Source organism: Staurois parvus, unplaced genomic scaffold (assembly GCF_062004578.1).
Source record: "Staurois parvus isolate SC_StPar_1 unplaced genomic scaffold, SC_StPar_1.0 ptg000472l, whole genome shotgun sequence".
In the NCBI taxonomy this organism is placed as follows: domain Eukaryota; kingdom Metazoa; phylum Chordata; class Amphibia; order Anura; family Ranidae; genus Staurois; species Staurois parvus.
The window spans coordinates 920403-940456 of NW_028318268.1; the positions used below are offsets into that span (position 1 = coordinate 920403).

At 40.9% G+C, this 20054-nt stretch overlaps 1 protein-coding gene across 1 annotated transcript in view; it reads right to left on the reverse strand.

Moving 5' to 3' along the window:
• Window positions 1–20054, reverse strand: part of FURIN (furin, paired basic amino acid cleaving enzyme) — a 337561-nt gene that overhangs the window by 261069 nt on the left and 56438 nt on the right. The window contains exon 2 of the mRNA XM_089689379.1: window positions 11536–11927. Within this exon, the coding sequence (XP_089545505.1) occupies window positions 11536–11706 (171 nt within the window). The 5' untranslated portion in view covers window positions 11707–11927. The remainder of the gene's footprint in view (window positions 1–11535; window positions 11928–20054) is intronic.

Genomic DNA, 20054 nt, shown 5'->3' on the forward strand with positions numbered 1-20054 from the left:
TACCTTTTCCAGGCATAGAGTTTAGCCGGTTTTGTTTTTTTACAGCAAGTTTTAGTGAATCTTGCTGGCCATGTTGGGGGCTCAGTTAAAAATGTATTGGTACAACATGTGCAACACGTGTTTGTGTGTTCACGGAACAAACAGATTTGAATGAAGCCTTAACCACTTGCCTACCGGGCACTTATACCCCCCCTCCTTAGTGCCCAGGCCAATTTTCAGCACTGTTGCACTTTGAATGACAATTGCGTGGTCTTATGTGGTCATGCAACACTGTCCCCATATGAAGTTTTTATAATTTTTTTCCCACATGAATAGAACTTTCTTTTGGAGGTATTTTTTGTGCTATAAAGAAAAAAATAGCAAAAAAAAAAAAAAAGTTTCTTTGGTTCTATTATACAATTTTGCAAACAGGTACTTTTTCTCCTTCACTGATGTGCGTTGATGAGGCAGCACCGATAGGCGGCACTGATATGCAACAATGATGGGCACTGGTGGCACTGACGGCACTGCTGGGTGGCACCGATGGGCGGCACTGATCATCAGTGCCCTAATGATCAGTGCCAATCCCTCCTCTGTCAATTGCCGGTTATCTGCAGTACTTTCCCCTGTGACAGCGCAAGGAAAGTGCAGCCAATAACTGGCAACTGCATTAACTGATGATCTGCTGTGTCCATAGGACACAGCTGGTCACGTGGTAAAAGGTCGCTGTGATTGGCCTTTTACCACATCACGTGATCAGCTGTGTCCATAGGACACATTGATCATGGTGATCGCTGGGGGCACGTTCTGGGAGGACGTCATATGAAGCCCTCCCAGAACTGAACAACTGCGCTGTAGCCGTCATTGGGCTATAGCACGGTTGGCAAGTGGTTTAGGCTGCCCACACATCATACCATTTTCTTGTACAATTTTCCTTTAAAATTTACCAAAACCATATAATAGGGGGTCAAACCCAAACACTTTCAATTTGTATGCAATCAGGCAGGCCCTCACACTACATAGTTGAAGATAAATATAAATGCAATTAACCACTTCCCGTCCGGCCCATGTATATAAATGGCCTCCCTGCCCCCTGCTTGTGCGTGCTCCTTGGGAGTGCACAGCACCGCGATCTGGTGTCTGCTGTGTCCTCCGGACACAGTGGATCCCCGATTGTTGAGCCAATCAGTGATCACATGAAGAGTAGTAAGCAAGATGTCACTTCTGACATCATTGTGGTCATTCACAGATTTCACACATAGTAAGCAGAGGTCACATGGTACAAGGCTATTCACAACAGCCTTGTACCATGTGACAAGCTGTGACCAATCACAGCGCTCACAGTATTTCTCAATGGCCTCAAGAATGCAGCCAGAGAGAAGGAGAAACGAATACTTTTACAGCCTTTATGGGTGTAAAAGCAATCAGTGTAAATGAAAAAAAAACCCAAAAAACTTCATAACCCCCCACAAGTAGTGCAGTGTCACAGCATGTTAAAAATAAAAATAAAAAACCCAAAAAACAAATAAAAATTAAAAAAAAAAAAAATTTACAAAAATTATAATTTTTGGTTATAAAAACTAATTTGGGTTAGTTTTTTTATTAAAAATATAACTGAATACATTTTGGCCAAGATTTATGAAGATTATTTCCTAAATTTCATAAGAAAAAACACTTTTCAAATCTTTGGACTTTTTCATCTATATAGCAAAAAAAAAAATTAAAATCCCAATGGTGAATTAATACCACCAAAATAAAGTTTTATCTGTCTCAAAAAAATGCTACAAAATTCATATGGGTATAGTGTTGCATGACTGCGCAATTGTCATTCAAAGTGTGATAGCGCTGAAAGCTGAAAATTGGCCTGGACAGGAAGGGGGTAAGAGTATCCGGACTTGAAGTGGTTAAATAAGAACAATTGTATAATGTATGGCTAGCCTTAAAGCTGAATTGATTTAAATATATTCCTCACTAGCCACATGGGACATACAGTAAGTCCACACCACTATGCACCATTGCAAACCCATATATAACCTTGTAAAAGTAGCAGTGATGTCATCACTGTGCTCTACATAAACTGAGCAGAGAGCAAAGCTGTGGAAGGGACCCAGCAGACTGCACCCCCTACAGGCTGACTGCAGAAAGCTACAGGAGGGGAGACCTGGTGCATGCGCTTGACTATTGAAAATGGAGGTGCCAGTGGAGGGGGCAGAGCCATAATCAAAGGGGACTGAAGTTCCTCTTTAATGAGAAAAGTTTAAAAGGAGAAGTACAGCCAAAGCTCGTTTGGCTGTACTTCTCCTGTGGATCACAGGAGTGTGGTTCGTTCTGCACTCTTGTGACCAAGCCCAGGACGGGGAAAGGGTCGGGATCCACTCAGGAGCCTGGACTGGTGCCTGGCTCAGCCTCTCGGCAATCTGCCCCCTCCACAGCTCAGCACTCCAGTGAGCACTGGGGAAGGGGGGGAGAGCCATAGACAGACAGCCATGGCTCTCTGCTCAGAGAAGAGGGGAGAACTGAGTGATCAGCGGTGTCTGATCGCTCAGTTCTCAGCCTTAGAACCAGTGGAGAACAGATGAAACATTGGACTGATATGCTGCATCTACCTAGGTGCATATATATATATATATATATATATATATAAAAAATACCCATACTTCTCTTTTAAACATTCTAATCCTGATAATATACCACACACTGAAAATCATCAATGCTGGTTTTTAGTGTTGGTGGAATGATCAATAAGATACAAGCAAAATGAATAAAAAGAAACCATTTGATGTGGCAATTTATCATGTGCACATGGTTTTGTTTCTTTTTCTACAACGGACCAGGAAATACCTCTTAATCCCGTAGCTGTTCTGCTTTGAGAAGAGTCACTACATGCCCAAAGACATGGCTTTGTTTACACCAAGCCTGTCTGCACCGATCAACACAACAAACAGCAAGTCTGAATTAAGAACAAGGAAGGTATGCGTTCCTCTGTTCCACATACCAGTTTGATTCAATATCTTCAGTACTAGGAGAAAGGAATGATGATCTGTATACTCCAAAGCACTTGCACAGAAAACCATTAATCACCGAAGACACAGATCAGAAGCTGAAACCACGGCATGAGCCCAGCTAAGCTCTTCCGATCCTTTCATACCACGTGATCCGAGTCATCTAATTGTGGAAACCAGAATGAACAGCTAAAGAGATCTCAGATTCCTTCCTTGGTGTTTTCAGTCCAGCGCTAATCAGATGCTTCTCTGTACACTAATGTGTACAGACAGGCTGACTATAAACAAAGCAATGTTTACACTGTGCTGGATATGGGATAACAACTCAAAAGCAGAGGGGAAAAAAGCCAGACATAATAGGTAATATCTGCAAAGTCGCTTTGTGTACCTGGACATCAGCGCAGCACAAAGAACAGCTGAATGTTCCTTCAACACAATAAACGGCTGAGGAGACGAGTCAGAATTGACCATTTTAAGGGCTCATGTACACAGGACATTTGGCAAACACTTCTAAACGATGGAAACCGATTGCTGGAAAACTTAGGTTAAAAAACATCTGTTTAGACACATTTGCAAACCGTTTATGTGCATTTGCGTTTAGAAAAGGTTTTTTAAGATAACCTCAGGAGACCTTCCAAAATGCCCAGAATGCACTGAAATGAAGTAAAAAATTAACTATTTCAGACATTTTGAGAGAAAGAGAGCAGAAGCAGAGGGAGCAGTATGTGTTGAAATGACCTGTCTTTTCTGGTTGTATTCACTATGGATCCCATCATGAGCATAATGCAGCACGTTTTACCATTTTTCCCTTCATGCAAAACCTGGAACTAACTGAGCTGGTGTACTGGGTCCATTTGAATACATGGAAAATGCTTTGCATGCATTTCTGATGATGAAAAAAGGCTCTGGACTGCATCTGGATATGGAAGAGTTAAAAAAAAAATGCTTCAAAACGCAAACACTTCTAAACGCGGTTAACCGTGTTTACAAGCGTTTGGAACGCTGATAAAATCTACTCCGGAACGCAAGTTTGGTGCGTTAAAACAAAGACTGTAAACGACTATGTGTACATGGACACATAGGAAAACACTGGGGAGAGTTCAAGGGCTGCTGAAGAAAAAAAAAAAAAACCCACAGAAAAGCTCATGAACGTCAGTTTATCAGCTGCAGTACATGAACCCTTATACTTGCCTTACCAGCCATCCTCAGCCAGGGTTCCGCAGAACTCTAGGGTTTCTGCAGAGTTTGCGAGGGGTGATGCAGCCGATTGACCTCATCTTATGGTGCCTGCATAGTTTCAGGACCAACACCACTTGGAAGAGCCATTGGCATGACAGCAATGATTTTCTTTTTAGCTGGGGCTTTTTTTCAGCGCGAATGTGGAGGAACGCAGTTCCAGCGCTGAATGTATGGTATGGCAAGGGGTGTGGGAGGGTCTTTTGTTGCTGGTGGAGGGGAATCTACTCTCCCTAGGAAGGGGAATCTACTCTCCCTAGGAAGGGGAATCTACTCTCCCTAGGAAGGGGAATCTACTCTCCCTAGGAAGGGGAATCTACTCTCCCTAGGAAGGGGAATCTACTCTCCCTAGGAAGGGGAATCTACTCTCCCTAGGAAGGGGAATCTACTGCTGAGGGATAGGTTTATTGTTGTTGGCTGCTGGAGGGTCTATTGATGCTGGCCGCTGGGAGATCTATTGTTCCATACAAAATTTCTTAGCACCATAAAATGATACATGGTTATGTGTTCTCTAAAAGGGGCAGTACTGGAAAATGGGCAGGGGTGGAACCAAGGAACAGTGCTGAGAGTTGGGTGGGGGACAACAAGGGGCAACTTGGAAGAGGGGATGGGGGAGAGTACCTGCACCTATTCTTGGAGAGGGGAAAAAAAAAAAAAAACCCTATCTGAAACTATGGCATTCTGGCCACCAATACCATTTGCCCACTGGATACCGAAGTAGGGGGCATTTTTCGTTCTGACACCCAATGATTTGGTTTTAGAAGGAGTTCCCAGAGACCTGAAAATGTTAAAGGTTCCTCTGTGATAAAAGGTTGAGAAAGTCTTCTTTAAAAGCCATTAGGTACCTACACTACTATCAAGCTATATGAACAAGAAAGGACATTCAGAACTACACTCAGAAGAGGAAATAGATTCTCAGAACAATATTTGTATAGGACAGCATCACAAATCTCAGGTAGACAAGTATTTGCTTATGTTACAAAAGGCTGCCGAACAGAAGGCCTTGTTAAGAGCCACCTGTGTGTTCAGAGTCACGCAAACTTTATAACCGCGCTCTCTGAAAACAAACACGCTAACAAAACAGAAATTAACACATTGTGGCTCCTACGCCACCACCCTGCTATCCCAAAATGACAGGTTATTCATTTAACTACTTGATTCCCAGATGACCATATCATTTATACAGGTCAGGTTTTGGGATTCTAAAGTAACGCCATAATAAAACAAAGAAAATTTAAACTGAGATCATGATTTAAAAAACCCAAAAGGCAGAGGATACCGTCAGTAAAAACTGCATTTCATTAGGATGAGTGGAGCTACAGATATAAGGCTGTTCAAGGAAATCTCAGGTTTTTCCTGTCACAGCGTGCTTAGCCCATGTCTATCTCCTACACGTCAATGACAACTTTAGGATTTGCATTTTCATTTCAAACTCTTCACTTTAGTAGAGGATTTTCCTTCTGGCTTTGCAATTATTATTTAATGCAGCTGAAAAGATGGTTTCTTTTCTCAGTGAAGACGATCTTAAACATTTTTTTTTACCATACCAAAATATTTAGTGATTGAACCCACAACGTCTAGGCTCCTTTTTTCCTATATCTACAGCAGCTTCTGTTGCTGTATTTGCGGATAGCCCCCACAAAGTGTACACCCTTCTATATAAGGAATGGTTATTCTTCTGAAATTGCATCCATGTATGACAGAAGCCATTAACCCAACTCCCCCCAACACACAGATCTCCAAACCTGTCACGCTCTGTGCGGATGCCAGTTCCGTACGCCTGGTGATTGATCCCACTGAGGAGACCTACTGCAGGAAAGTTCATATTAGGGTTGGGTCCCCAAGGTCCCCTGAAGTAGGTCTCTCCCAGCAGAACGAAGGGATTGACTGACGACAGCAGGAGTGTGTCAGCTCTCGAGATCTATACTGTATATATTGGGAGTTATAAGCTAATCTAAAATTCAACAGGGGACAGTAAGGTTCGGAGATCTAGGCCACCAAGTTAAGGGTTAAGAGCTGGAATGTTGCATCTTGGCAAGAGGGGAGCTGCAGACATTTGAGCTTGGATGAGAGCTGCAAAGGATTGCCAAGGTGAGCTGCCCAGTGTTGTTAAGCTACCTGAAGGGGAATTACTGTGAAATGTGAAAAAGGCAGGAAGCAGGGATGTGTTAATGCATGGGCACTGCCCAGGAGACCCAGGTGTATGGGGGCCCCATGGTAATATTCAATTACTGCATACTAGCAAAGATTTGCTAGGACAGTCATGTTTTTTTTACCAAGTGGTCCTTGGACAGTCCAGGCATTGTCCCAGAACCAGTACTGTGCCCTTCTGCCTCCCCCCCAAATTACTGTTCCCTTCGTGTTGATTAGTCTTTGATTTATGGCATGTTTTCTTATTGTTTAACCCCTTTGCGCCGGCACCTCCCAGCCCTTTAAGAGGTTTCAGAAACCGGGAGGCTGGGCTTTAGGGTCACGTGACCACCGTAAGTCAAATGCCTGATGAAGGGGTCCTGCGAGACTCCTAAACGTTGCCTTGCTGTAACTATGTGATCGTTCACTAAAACTTTTGGACCAATATTGGTGATCCTCGGTGTGCTGGTGACATTTTCCCTCGCTGTGATTCACTGTCACGGTGGTCACATGATTGGTAAAGGTCCCGATCGCAAGGGGAGATCGGGACCTTTCCGTGAGTCACGGATATATGTACTGGGAGCACACGCTCTTAGCGCATATGTATTTTCAAATGGTACGCAAATATGCCGCCGCTTAGTGTCAAGGCTGAGACGCTGAGAGGCTGCATATTTGTGTGCACTCGGCGTCTAGGGGTTAAAGTCAATTTTATTGAAAATATTAATAAATATGTTTCATTCTATCAACTATTTATACTTTGATTCTTGAGAGTAGAAGCTTAAAATTTTGGCAGGCTGGCAGGGGACCTAGTGCACTACTTTGCCCAGGGACCCAAAATGTTATTAAGATGGCCCTGGTAGGAAGGGGTTGGGAATGCTGCAGACATCTTTGACTTAATATGGCCACATGGTCATGTTTGGTTAATGATTTTGTCCAAATAAGGTCGAATGGCAACAGCCAGTATCTTTTTTTTTCCCACACTCACATCCGTGGGCCAGGGAATTTCCAGGTTGCACTTGATTCCGCTGGAAGACTCTTTTGCCAAACCTATAAACTTTGAAAGGTTTGGAGACCTCTTCTCTAGAGCAAACAAAGAGCAGTTTACTGTTCTTCAGCCTTTAGGAGGGCAAGATCGTGGCCAGTGAGGGTAGAAAATGCCATAGTGAGATCAGTCGGAGGAATAGTGCCTCATTGCTGGTATCAGTGGGACAAAAAGCGCCCCATTATTGATATTAGTGGGAGGAATAGTGCCCCCACATTGATGTCAGTGGCAGAAATTAGACCCAACTCTTGATGACAGTGGGAGAAAAAGTGCCTCATATCATTGGGAGGAATAGTGACCAAGGGCTGGAAAAAGAATAGCAAAGAGTGGCATTCGGCTCTTGGGCCACAGTTTGGAGACCACTGCTCTATAGCCCTAGACAGGACTGTCTGACCAAATAGTACAAATTTAGCCATACTCATATAATGCAAAAATCGATCAATATCTTGCTACTCACCATAGAGTCCAAACTGGCTTGTGTAGAACAGTCAAAGCCAAGTTTGCGTGCCGGTGTATGCAGATTGCCATCAAATAATTTTTTTTGTGCATAAACATACAATTTACAGTTTGTCCTTTAAAAAAGGACCAATAGACTCAACAAACGAAAAAGGCAAACTCAACTTGCTTCCCATTTAAAGTGAATAAGCACAGCAGGGATTATTATTAACCTGTACAGAAAATGAAACCAGTTATATTGCACTGAAGAAATTAAGCAAAAGAAAGGAACACAACAGAACTGCTCTGTAATGAGCCATAAAACAGCATTCATTTACCAAGCAATACAAACCATACCAAAAAAGGATACAGATAAAAGAACATTAATGAAATGTGTAGGAAAGAAAAAAATTTTTCCTAAAAAGAGATCCTAATTACCTTTTGAGGTTTCTCTAACCGTTGCTATACATGGCATAAATTCTGCATGAATCAGACCAAATTTAGGCCATGGGTGGCCTTGCTGACACCACCCAGCTCAAAAAAACTTCAATTGAGAATCCAAAGGACCCGAGCAGAAAAAAAAATTGGTGGAACCATGTAGGCTGTAACCTTTTGGCCGACTGGGTATACTGACAACCACAACTGCCGCCTATCAGAATACTATATCTGGCAATGGGAGACTCTTCCTGTTCCATAAAAATTTAGAATCTGTTCTATAGAATCTATGAAGTTCTTTTTTATGAATTTCTTTTTATTTTTTTTACAGCCTTTCAGGTTGGCAATGCAAAATAGATCAGAAAAAAAAGGGCATGACGAACATGCACAGCAATTCCATACACATTTATAAATCTACCAGTTCATGTATTTTTAGACACCAATTTAAAACAGGACCTACTTGTATAATACATTTGTTGCTTGCACCAAAAAAAAAAAAAAAAAAGACAAAAAAAAAATCCCACAAATAACCCAGATCTGCCACTAAACAGGTTCGTGGACATTACAATCATAAACCGAAAAAAATCTCAAGAATCCAAAGCAGCTATGTGACACCAATATGTCATATGTCATAGCCAGCAGCATCAACCACCAGCAACAAGCAAACTTTTACTTTACTGAACTTGACATTCCTCCTGTCATTGTGCAGCAAAATGACTAGTGGTACTACCACCCCTCCCAGCACCACCACTGAATTCCACTCCCCCCCCCCCCCACACACACACACACATTTTCTTCATACCCGTACTATAGCAGCTCTAAGATTAGGGTGCAGGATAGTGGGTGTCATGTACAGTGATGTTCCTATACACCAATCGGTTACTGCAGTCATTGAATCTAATCTCCTACAAGCTAATCTTCTAGTGCTCATATGGTAACATACAAGCAGCAAAGAGGCAAAAAGTCAATCTCTAGTCCAATATCTAAATACACAGATGAAACCCATGTAAGGAGCTGTATTCATGGCTGTCCATCCAGTCCAGAGATTTACACAGCCCTGCGACAAATCACAGCCAGGTGGAGGGCAGCAACTGCAGAAATCTGCACCCACATCCAGCTGACTGCACAATGAACAAGCAGCAGCAAACTAATAAGGGAAGTCATTTCCTCACTCTGCTCTCTCCTCCAATTAGCATGTACTTTGTTAGCACATTTGCATGCATCCTGTCCGGTTCCTATATCCACTCCTGCCCTCCCTCTTTCAGTCCAAGCCAATTCCATTCCAGTCCCCCCTCCTCCTAGTCCAAGTGCTGCTGTGCCTTTTAGATCAGTCTGAAGCTTTAAAGAGTAATTCTACTTTTGCTGAGGGAAAAACAAAAAACAAAACAGAGATTCCCCTCCGGGTTAATACATTGCAAGGATTTTTCAAACTTTGTTGCAGATTTCTACCTTGTTATTCAGAGAAATTGCCTGGTTGTCTGTGCCCATGTGGAATGTGAATGGGGGTGATTTTTTTTTTCACTCTCAGTCAGCTGCTGCACTTGCAGAGCTCTAACGAGGAAATTGGCAGGGTCTGCATCACTTTAGATGCAATTTCCTTGGGAGCAACTCACCAAAAATTACACTTTTTTTGTAGGGGATGGCCAAAATCAGAGTAATCGTAGTGCATACATCTGGGAAAATCAGTAAGCCAATCACACAAGCAGGAAATGACATTTACAGAACACCTCCAGGTTGCTATATTGCATTGAATTTTACAGAAAAAAAAAAAAACCCCACAATTCTGCAGATTGCAAACGAAAGGTCATTTTTAATAACATTCAATCACAATATGAATTGTGTATATGCAATAATCATTTTTTTTTTTTTTACTTGCAACTTTTTCCCATTAAAGTGGAGTTACCCTTTAATCACTTCCCGACTGGCACACACCATTTTGGATTGTGCGCGCTCACTGGGAGCGCACGGCACCGCGATCTGGTGCCCGCTGTACGCTGAGGTCGCTGTACGGGACCTCTGTGTGAGGTCCCGATCATGGGATCACTGATTGGCCAATCAGTGATCATATGAATAGGTGTAAGCAAGATGTCACTTCCTGACATCATTGCTTACTATGTGTGAAATCTGTGAATGATCACAGAGATCACATGGTACAAGGCTATTCACAACAGCATTGTACCATGTGACAAGCTGTGACCAATCACAGCTCACACAGTATTTTTCAATGGCTACTAAAATGCAGCCAGAGAGAGGGAGAAATTATTGTTTTTACAGCTTTTTTGGGTGTAAAAGCAATCAGTGTAAAAATAAAAAAATATATTTATCACCCTCCACAAGTAGTACAGTGTCACTATGGTAACATTGTACAGCTAGGGTGACAATATGTAAAAAAAAAAAACAAAAACAAAAATAAATATAAAAAAATAAAAAATTTAAAAAACATTTTTTGAAAAAATATAATTTTTTGGTTATAAACTAATTTGGGGTTTTTTTTTTTTTTTTTTTTTTTTTTTTACAAAAAAGATAGCTGAATAAATGTTGGCCAAGATTTATGCAGAAAGATTACTTGCAAAATTTTAGAAACACTTTTTCAAAATGTTTGAACTTTCATTTATATAGCAAAAAAATTTTAAATCCCAGTGGTGAATAAATACCACCAAAATAAAGTTTTATCTGTCTCAAAAAAATGCTAAAAAAATTCATATGGGTACAGTGTTGCATGACCGCGCAATTGTTATTCAAAGTGCGACAGCACTGAAAGCTGAAAATTGGCCTGGACAGGTAGGGAGTAAAAGTGTCCACACATGAAGTGGTTAAAAGATTAATTCTTGGCCAACAAAAAAAAAAAAATCCACCCCCCCCCCATTTAACTCTTCATTAGATCTAAGCGTGCCAGAATAGGTAGAAATGCCTACCGTACTCCAGCAGGGTCTCTACAGCAGTGCGCCCGGGTTGCTGCAGCCTCCTTCCTAAGCACCAGCGCACACATTGCATTGTACATGGTGATGCAGAGGGACCACCCGTAGGCTGGAGTTTCAAGGACAAGAGGAGAGCGCAGGACTTAAGCATTTAACCCTTGCAGTGCTGGAAAACCCACACCACAAGGGTAGATTCTGTCCGCCCTCCCTCCTTTTCCCAGTTGGGTTTTAAACATTGAATATTTATTAGTACCTTCCCAGTTTTAAGGACGAGGACAATAACTCCCACACTTCTCTTTTTTTATGTTTATTACATTTACAGTTGTACTTTATGCTAGTTACACCAAGAGTCACTCACCTGCCCATGGTTAACGAAGCCATGTTTCTTACTTATTCGATCAGCCTCTGCAGGACCACCCGGTATTCGGACTGCCCAAGTATTTGTATATACTTTGTGTCCAGTCAACTCTGTGAACAATATTGACAGGTGAGTCCAAAGCAGAAACAGCACGGCGGGCCTCAGCTCCATGACAAAGCTCCGTGCTCCCGGGAGAATGTAACGCAGTCCTCAAATCAAGTCACATCAGATGCCTGACTCCGCACAATCTGCTTCCTCTGGGCAGGAACTTCGCTGAGTCCTGGGGATCATGGGGTCTTAAATCAATGTGCAATTGCTACGTGGAAGTAAAAATAATCCTCCTAATGAGGCGGAAGACTGTGCAGCCAGGAAGATTGGGTCCAAATACGATTCTGTATCCAGGGAGAGAAAAGAGAGAAAAACAGGTTTTAGGTTATGTTCTTGTAAATGTACGAATACGAGCAAAATAAAAGGGCCCCCTACTCTATGGAGAAAGAGAGGGCCCATAATAAAATGAAAATTACATTGCAGCAAGTTCAAAACTTCTTCCCCTGGAAAATGTTTTTTTTTTTATCCAAACTTTTTTTTTATTACAAAAGGAGTACATAAACAAATAAAAGGGCAAAAAAACAATCATTCAGAGGAATACATGTAGTGGCATACGTCACATACATAAACCAATCACAGTCAGAACAAACATGAGAGCTCATTGCTGGGGATAACCAATGCTGTAACAATCGACATCTTGCAAAGTAGATGGAAAAATGAAAAAAAAAAAAAAAAAATAAAAATATAAAAGTACATTGACGTACAAAGCTGTTCGTAATACTGCCCCAAACTATATCACTGATCTGGTATCCAAATACCACCCAAAACGTACTCTCTGCTCCTCACAAGACGTCCTGCTCTCTATTTCCCTGGTCTCCTCCTCCCATGCCCGTCTCCAGGGCTTCCCCCATCCTCTGGAACTCCCTACCCCAATGCATCAGACTGTCACCTACTCTCCTCACCTTTAGGCGCACTCTGAAAACCCACCTCTTCAGGGAAGCCTACCCCGCCCTCAGCTAATTACCGATCTCCTCCACTCTTCCTACCACTCCATCCCCCACAGCTATTTCCTCCTGTACCACTATTCCCTCCTTCCTAGATTGTAAGCTCCAAGGATGGTAATATCAATACCAAAATAATAATAATAGCTCAATTTTTTTAACAGTAAATATAGTAATAATAGTAATAATAATAATGATGGAGGAGAAATTTGTATGGATGGAGGAACCTGTCAACCAGCACTGTATGACCTGCTCACACTGTGCTTGTGTTTCAGTGCGATGCAATTGGAATGATTTGTGCGCTGAATCACACCGGGATGTGGCAAGGGTATTGCATGCAGTACTTCATAAAACCCAGAGCAACTGGGTCGCATCGTACCTCTAATTTGTGACCTGCATTTGGGGTGTCATTGCATTAACAGTGACACCTGCTGCAGAACCTAACTGAAGTGAATTTTGAACGCGGTAAGGGAAACCCGTACGGAATGCGAGTTTCCCACGGTGTTCTGGTCTAAACTGGCCCTTACTCGCTGTGTTGTATCTATGGATGAGCCATGTTTTCACCCTAGGATACTTCCTCGTGATTTGGAATACAAAACTACCCCTCTCCACAACATAGGGGGGAGGTGCTCTGTAGTTCATAGCGAAAAACTCTAAAGGCTGATAAAACTGCTTAAGAGCCGTGCGTAGAAAGTTACAAGTTCAAACGATTTCTATAAAGATCAACAGGTTTTTTGCACTCAGCAAACAGATATAAAACAAAACTTATATTGTAAAGTGCTGAGCAAACTGTTGGTGCTATATAAATCCTGTATAATAATAACAAAATGATTCCAATAATAAAATCAACAGATCAAAAATGAAGCAAATAAAAAGGTTGATTGTCCAGGTCTACATAAACTTTGATGCCGATTTCTTCTCTGTTCTTCATTACAGTATTACATTTATTAGAGAGGATTATCAAAAGGCACGCATTTGACGAAAAAAAAAAAAAATATTTTTTTTTGTGCAGATCTACGCACTAAAACGTGTAGAGCATTCACATCTGTATGTGTCCATTGGTGTCCAATTCATAATAATGGCGACACATCTACAGTACTTTTCGTGCACTGTGGTATGTGGCAGCACCCAAATATTGCAGAGTTCCCCTTTAAACTTGACCTTGCGAACAGAGGCTGTTAGAAATGTTAATCAGCTCACTTCCCCCCTCCCTTATTTCCTGTGTAACAATGTGTTCCAGTATGCACCTGGTACTCTTATTTTCAGCTGAAGAAAGTTTATCTATCTGTGAAACCACAAGGTCATATTCTGCACCGTTTAGAAAGTCTTTTGAATGTACAGAAAGTGAGAGGAAATATATGTATCGTGACATAATTGCTGATATATATACTCTGAGATGTTTTTCAAGCCACTTACCTTGCTGGCATGAGCCCTTGCTGGGTCACTCAGAGCCGATTAATAAAAAGTTTGTTTTCCTCAAGTTTCTGTCCGGAGTTTTACCTGGTATTCCCAAAGTTGCCACTACAGTAATGCTTAGTAAAACATGGATTCTGAGATGTATTATTGCATTAATGGTGTGAATGAGCCCAAAGTGGTGTTCTAACACTTGTAGCAGAGACACTACAAGTCTCAGCACACCCTTGTATAGCGAGAGTTACAAGGCTCTAGGCTTGTCATCTGTAATTTAAATTCTACTCAGAAAGTTTGAAGCAGCACTAGATCCTCCAATATGAAATAATTAACAGCCAAGAACATTAAAATGTAGCAGGCATTGCCGACTGATTATGCTGCCAATAATTTGTCTGGCAGCCTCTGTGTTTTGAAATAGCTTGACACTTTGTGGGTCTGTTTTATTACAGGAGGTTAAAATAAAAAAAAAAAATAAAAAAAAAAACTCCCAGGACTTCACCTCACTTTTTCTGTGGAAATAAATTGAACTCCACATGTGCAGTTGTTTATCGTAAGCCTGTAATAGACTCTCCGCGGTTTTTCTCTGTCAGTAGAGCTTTATGCAGATAAAAATGTAACTTATCAGTCCGGAACATTAAGAAGGACAATAAAAAAAAGGAACCTGCTTCTGCACAGCGGTAGGCCTTCTTCCAATTAAAAAAGCTTATAGAGCTGGCCCACTTCTTTTGCTATTTTAGCTTAAGCTGACAATTGTAGCAACTCTGCTGGCGTACCGCTTAGAATTCATAATTTTGCTTTTCCTATTAAAATGATGCTTCCCCCACCAACCACATTGACGTCAACAAGATGGTTGAGGTTTAAAATAAAGGGGGGCGAATTCACGTAACCCACCCATCCAGTAGTGTGCAACTACCTACTGAACTGACTCCGCCCCCTTCCCCTCACCGCCGAACGCTCTATCCAGGCTTCAATCCTCACCCTAAAGCATATCTAAACCCAAAAAATGTAACATTGCAGCTTACAAATTCTTATTACATATGGAGGCTGCATTATTTTTCCCGTTCTAGGTTTTGTCTCACCTGATAATCTGGCCAATAACGCACTTTCTGTCCCATTGTGGCTCCAACCACCTCCCTCCATCGTATCTATGGAGGAGCAACAGAGCCACACATGGACAAAAATGTTACATTGAAACTTACAAATTCCTATTACATGTGGTGGCTGCATTATTTTTCCCTAAGCTTCTTTTTCTCACCCGATAATCTGGCCAATAACGCACTTCCTGTCCCATTGTGGCTCCAACCACCTCCCTCCATCGTATCTATGAAGGAGCAACAGAGCCACACATGGACAAAAATGTTACACTGAAACTTACAAATTCTTATTACATGTGGTGGCTGCATTATTTTTCCCTAAACTTCTTTTTCTCACCCGATAATCTGGCCAGTAATGCACTTCCTGTCCCATTGTAGCTCCAACCACCTCCCTCCATCGGATCTATGAAGGAACAATTGAGCCACACATGGACAAAAATGTAACATGTGAGGCTGCATTCTAACTTTCAATGTTACACTTTTGTCCATGTGTGGCTCCGTTGTTCCTTCATAGATACGATGGAGTGAGGTGGTTGGAGCCACAATAGGACAGGAAGTGGGTTGCTGGCCAGATCATCAGGTGAGAAAAAGAAGCTTAGGAAGGGAAAAATAATGCAGCCACCACATGTAATAAGAATTTGTAAATTTCAATGTTACATTTTTGTCCATGTGTGGCTACATTGTGCCTTCATAGATACAATGGAGGGAGGTGGTTGGAACCTCAATAGGACAGGAAGTGGGTTGTTGGCCAGATCATCGGGTGAGAAAAAGACCTAGAAAGTGGAAAAACAAATTCTTATATGTGGTGGCTGCATTATTTTTCCCTTTCTAAGCTTCTTTTTCTCACCCGATGATCTGGCCAGCAACCCACTTCCTGTCCTATTGTGGCTCCAACCACCTCCCTCCATCGTATCTATGAAGGAGCAACGGAGCCACACATGGACAAAAATGTTACATTGAAACTTAAAAATTCTCATTACATGTGGTGGCTGCATTATTTTTCCCTTTCTAGGCTTCTTCTTCTCACCCGATATTCTGGCCAGTGACGCACTTCCTGTCCTTTAGTGGCTCCAATCACCTCTCTCCATTTTATCTGTGAACAACGTAGCCACACATGGACAGTATCATGGTCAGCCTATGGTTGAGGTTAGATGGACTAGTAGACGTTATCCACCCTCCTCTCCAACTAATCCAATAAAATCTTAAAATAAAAAATTTAAAAAAAAAAAAATTATATATATATATATATATATATATATATATATATATATATATATATATATATATATATATATATATATATATATATAATATATAGAAAGGTTATCTGAAAGATGGAGCAAGCAACTCCCTGCGTTCAGTAGACAGCAGCAAGTTGCTCAAGACCAGACCAAACGCCGAGTGTATGTAACACAGACTAGGACTGAGAATGTCTGCATCCCCAGCAAATGTGAGTTTTGAAGAATTAGATATAACGAAGCAGGACCAATGTAAGAAAAAGTTCTCATTCCTGAAGTTCAGCTTTAAAATTGTTTTTCTCAATCCTCTAATCACCACTTTTGACAGACAACTTGGTCATGACCTTAAAATGAAAAAAAAAAAAAGGTTTTCCAACCTTTGCTGCGGTTTTTTTTTTATTTGAATAGGAGACGCAGCAAAGGTTGGAAAACTTTTTGTTTTTTTAAATTTGAACAGAAGATTACATGTTCCACCCACACACTTCTCTCAGGAAAAGCATCAGATGAAAAAATTTCCAACAATTTTGCGCCCCATTTCCCCAGATTGGTCGACCAAGCGACCTCCGGAATAGACTGTACACATGCGGCTTGTTATTCCACAAGATTGGTAGGCCAAGCAACCTTGGGCACTGACTATACACAACAGGATCTGTGCCAGAGCGAAAAAAGAAAAATGTCCAAGGCCAATTTGGATAAAAGTGTGATTCTTGGATACACTGTACCGTAGTGCAGCCAAAGAAGGCCAAAACCTGTCAACATCTTACTGTGAACACCTCTGCATTCAATTGCCTAATGACAGGTTCACTTTAAGATGGCTTAGAACTTGACATATCTGTAACCAGCTTCTCTCAACTATCTTACTAAAGAGGAACCCTTCCAATAACATTTTCAGGTCTCGAGGAGCTTGTTAAAACCATTTCACGGAGTCAGTGAGAAGAATGTTCCTCACATGCGCTGGTGGATAGTCGAAAGAATGCTTCTCGTAGTCTGGGTTCACACTAATGCGGTGCGGGAAACGCTACGAATCCTGTGCGTTTCCTGCACCGCATTGTAATCGCATGGCGTTCATGCGGTCTGGTGCAGGTGTCAATGTTAAATTAATGACACCCCAAAACAGATCGCAAAATGGTATGCAATTGCCAGCAATTGTATCACATGGGTAAGAACAGCCATGAGATGCGATTCACATGCAGGTTAAAAAAAAAAGGGTCCTGCACCTTTTTGGTGCAGATGCAGTGCAGTTTGAGTCATATAAAATGTATGGCTCAATTCCATGCAGTGTCCCGCACCGCATTAGTGTGAACCCAGTCTTAAAGTGGTGATCAGAATGGCATCCTTAGGCTGCATTCACACCTGAGCGTTGCATTTTTTTACCTGTATTTTGTTGCACGTTTTTTGAACAGCATTTTTGCTGTTTTAATAGCCAATAGAGAAAAATATCATCTGTTTCATCATTTGTTGTTAGGTTTTTCAGCTTTTTTTTAGCTTTTCCATCAACTTTTATTTAATTATTATTCATTTATTTATTTTTGTTAGGGTAAGGGATTAGAGTTAGGGGTTAGAGTTAGGATTGGAAGATAGAGTTAGGGGTTAGATTTTGGAGTTAGGGTTTGTTTATTTATTGTCCTATTTAATTTTTGTTAGGGAGTTTAATTTTTATTGTTTTTTTTTTTTTTTAAGGTGATAAATTAATAATAAATCATTAATTATTTTTTAGGTTTAGGGGGTTAAGGTTAGAGAGTTTAATTATTGTTTTTTATTGCATATCATTTCATAGATTTATTAGTGATGATCTTTATTTGTGCATTTATGTTAACATTAATTTTATTTTTTTTTTTAATTTGAGCAGAAAAATGCTTAAAAAAAAAGTGCAAAAAAATGCACGCACACTCAATGCACAAAATAGCACATCTAATTCATTTCTATGCGATATATAAAAAAAAAAAAGAGCTCAAAAAGCATCCAAAATCAGCCCGATTGCATCAAAAAAAAGCTCCAGAAAGTGTTTGAGCTTCAGGTGTTTGGCTTTAGGCAACTTGGAGTGGAGATATGAACCATCTTCATTGAAAATTGATTTTTTTTTTCTCCTCAAACGGTTTGGAGCTTTGAGCTATAAAATCGCTCTGGTGTGAATGGGGCCTTACAGATCATTGGTATCATCCCTCTGGCTCTGCCAAGTGCAGTTAGTCCCTGACCTATGCAGGCACTGTCAGATGAAAGGTCAAATCAGTCACAGCTGGAGGAACCCTAGGGTGATAAATTAATAATAAGAAATTAAAAAATTTTAGGTTTAGGGGGTTAAGGTTCGAGTTTAATTATTGTTTATTTATTATTGCATATCATTTAATCTATTTAATGATGATCTGTATTCATTTGAGCAGAAAAATGCTCCAAAAACGTGAAAAAAATGCATGCACACTCAATGCGCAAATAGCGCGTTTCATTTATTTCTATGCGATTAAAAAAAAAAAAAAGCTCAAAATGTGCAAAAATCAGCCTGATTTGCAACAAAAGAAGCTCCAGAACTTGTTTGAGCTTCAGGCATTTGGCTTTAGGCAACTTGGAGTGGAGATGTGAACCATCTTCATTGAAAATAATAGATTTTTTTCTCAAACGTTTTGGAGCTTTGAGCTATAAAATCTTTCTGGTGTGACTAGGGCCTTACAGATCATTGGCTCTGCCAAGTGGAGTTGGACCCTGACCTATGCAGGCACCATCAGATGAAAGGTTAAATCAGTCACAGCTCAAGGAACCCTTAGGAACCTCTGCAGGAACCCTAGGGTTCCAAAGAACCTTGGTTAAAATTGGCTACTGTATACTATGTAACTTTATAAAATATGCTCAACTTTGTACCAAAAAATTAAAAAAAAAAAAAAAAAGCACACCACGGTTGTCCAGGTGCTCATTAAACAAGCCAATTTTCTTGCCTCAACTAAAACCAGTTGGCAAAAGTCCTGGGGTTCACTGAGGCATGTGCCTTTTTTTTTTCGTTCTTTCCTTTTGACAGACTAAATGAAGCCATAGTAATCTAATAAATAAATCAGACATTAAACCATGTAGCTGACAAGGAGATCAGTGCAGTGTGGCTGGCAGTTACATGCAACACTGACATGGAGACCTTGTATTATACATACAGATACAAGCTCATACAACAGCAAGAATGAAAGCTTTCATGTTCTCACAGTAATCTGCTCACTGCTGCAAGACGAACTTCATTAAAACACATCTTTATCATCAGCATCATCCTCAACATTTGCAGAAGGTCTTAAAATAATAGGCTATAGCCAAGCAGAGTGGCAGGTATTCCACCAAAAATGAAGCATCGTGGGACCTCTGCATGTCTTCCAGCTTGTCATCAGAGCCTTGGGACCCACCACAGTCCCTTCACAATTTGGTTGACAAGTGTTAGTAGCGTGCCCATGAGGACAGTCTCCTTCTCTTTTTACTAAAGCTAAAGTGCAACTGGCTTCTTCATACACAGAAGTTAGGAAACGTCTCAATTAGCACTTCCAACTGTCAAAAGTGCTGCTGGTTGTTGTAAAACGATAAGATTTTATTTGATTATTGCAGCCATTCCCCACTACAGACTTTTCACGGAAAGTACGTTAAAAGGTACGCCAGGCCTCTAGATGTATTCTACACAAACACTTCATTCAGGGCATTATCAAACCAACGCTTCTAGATTTTCACCCTGACAATTTTGTTAAGTGGCACTCCAGCCAAACGGC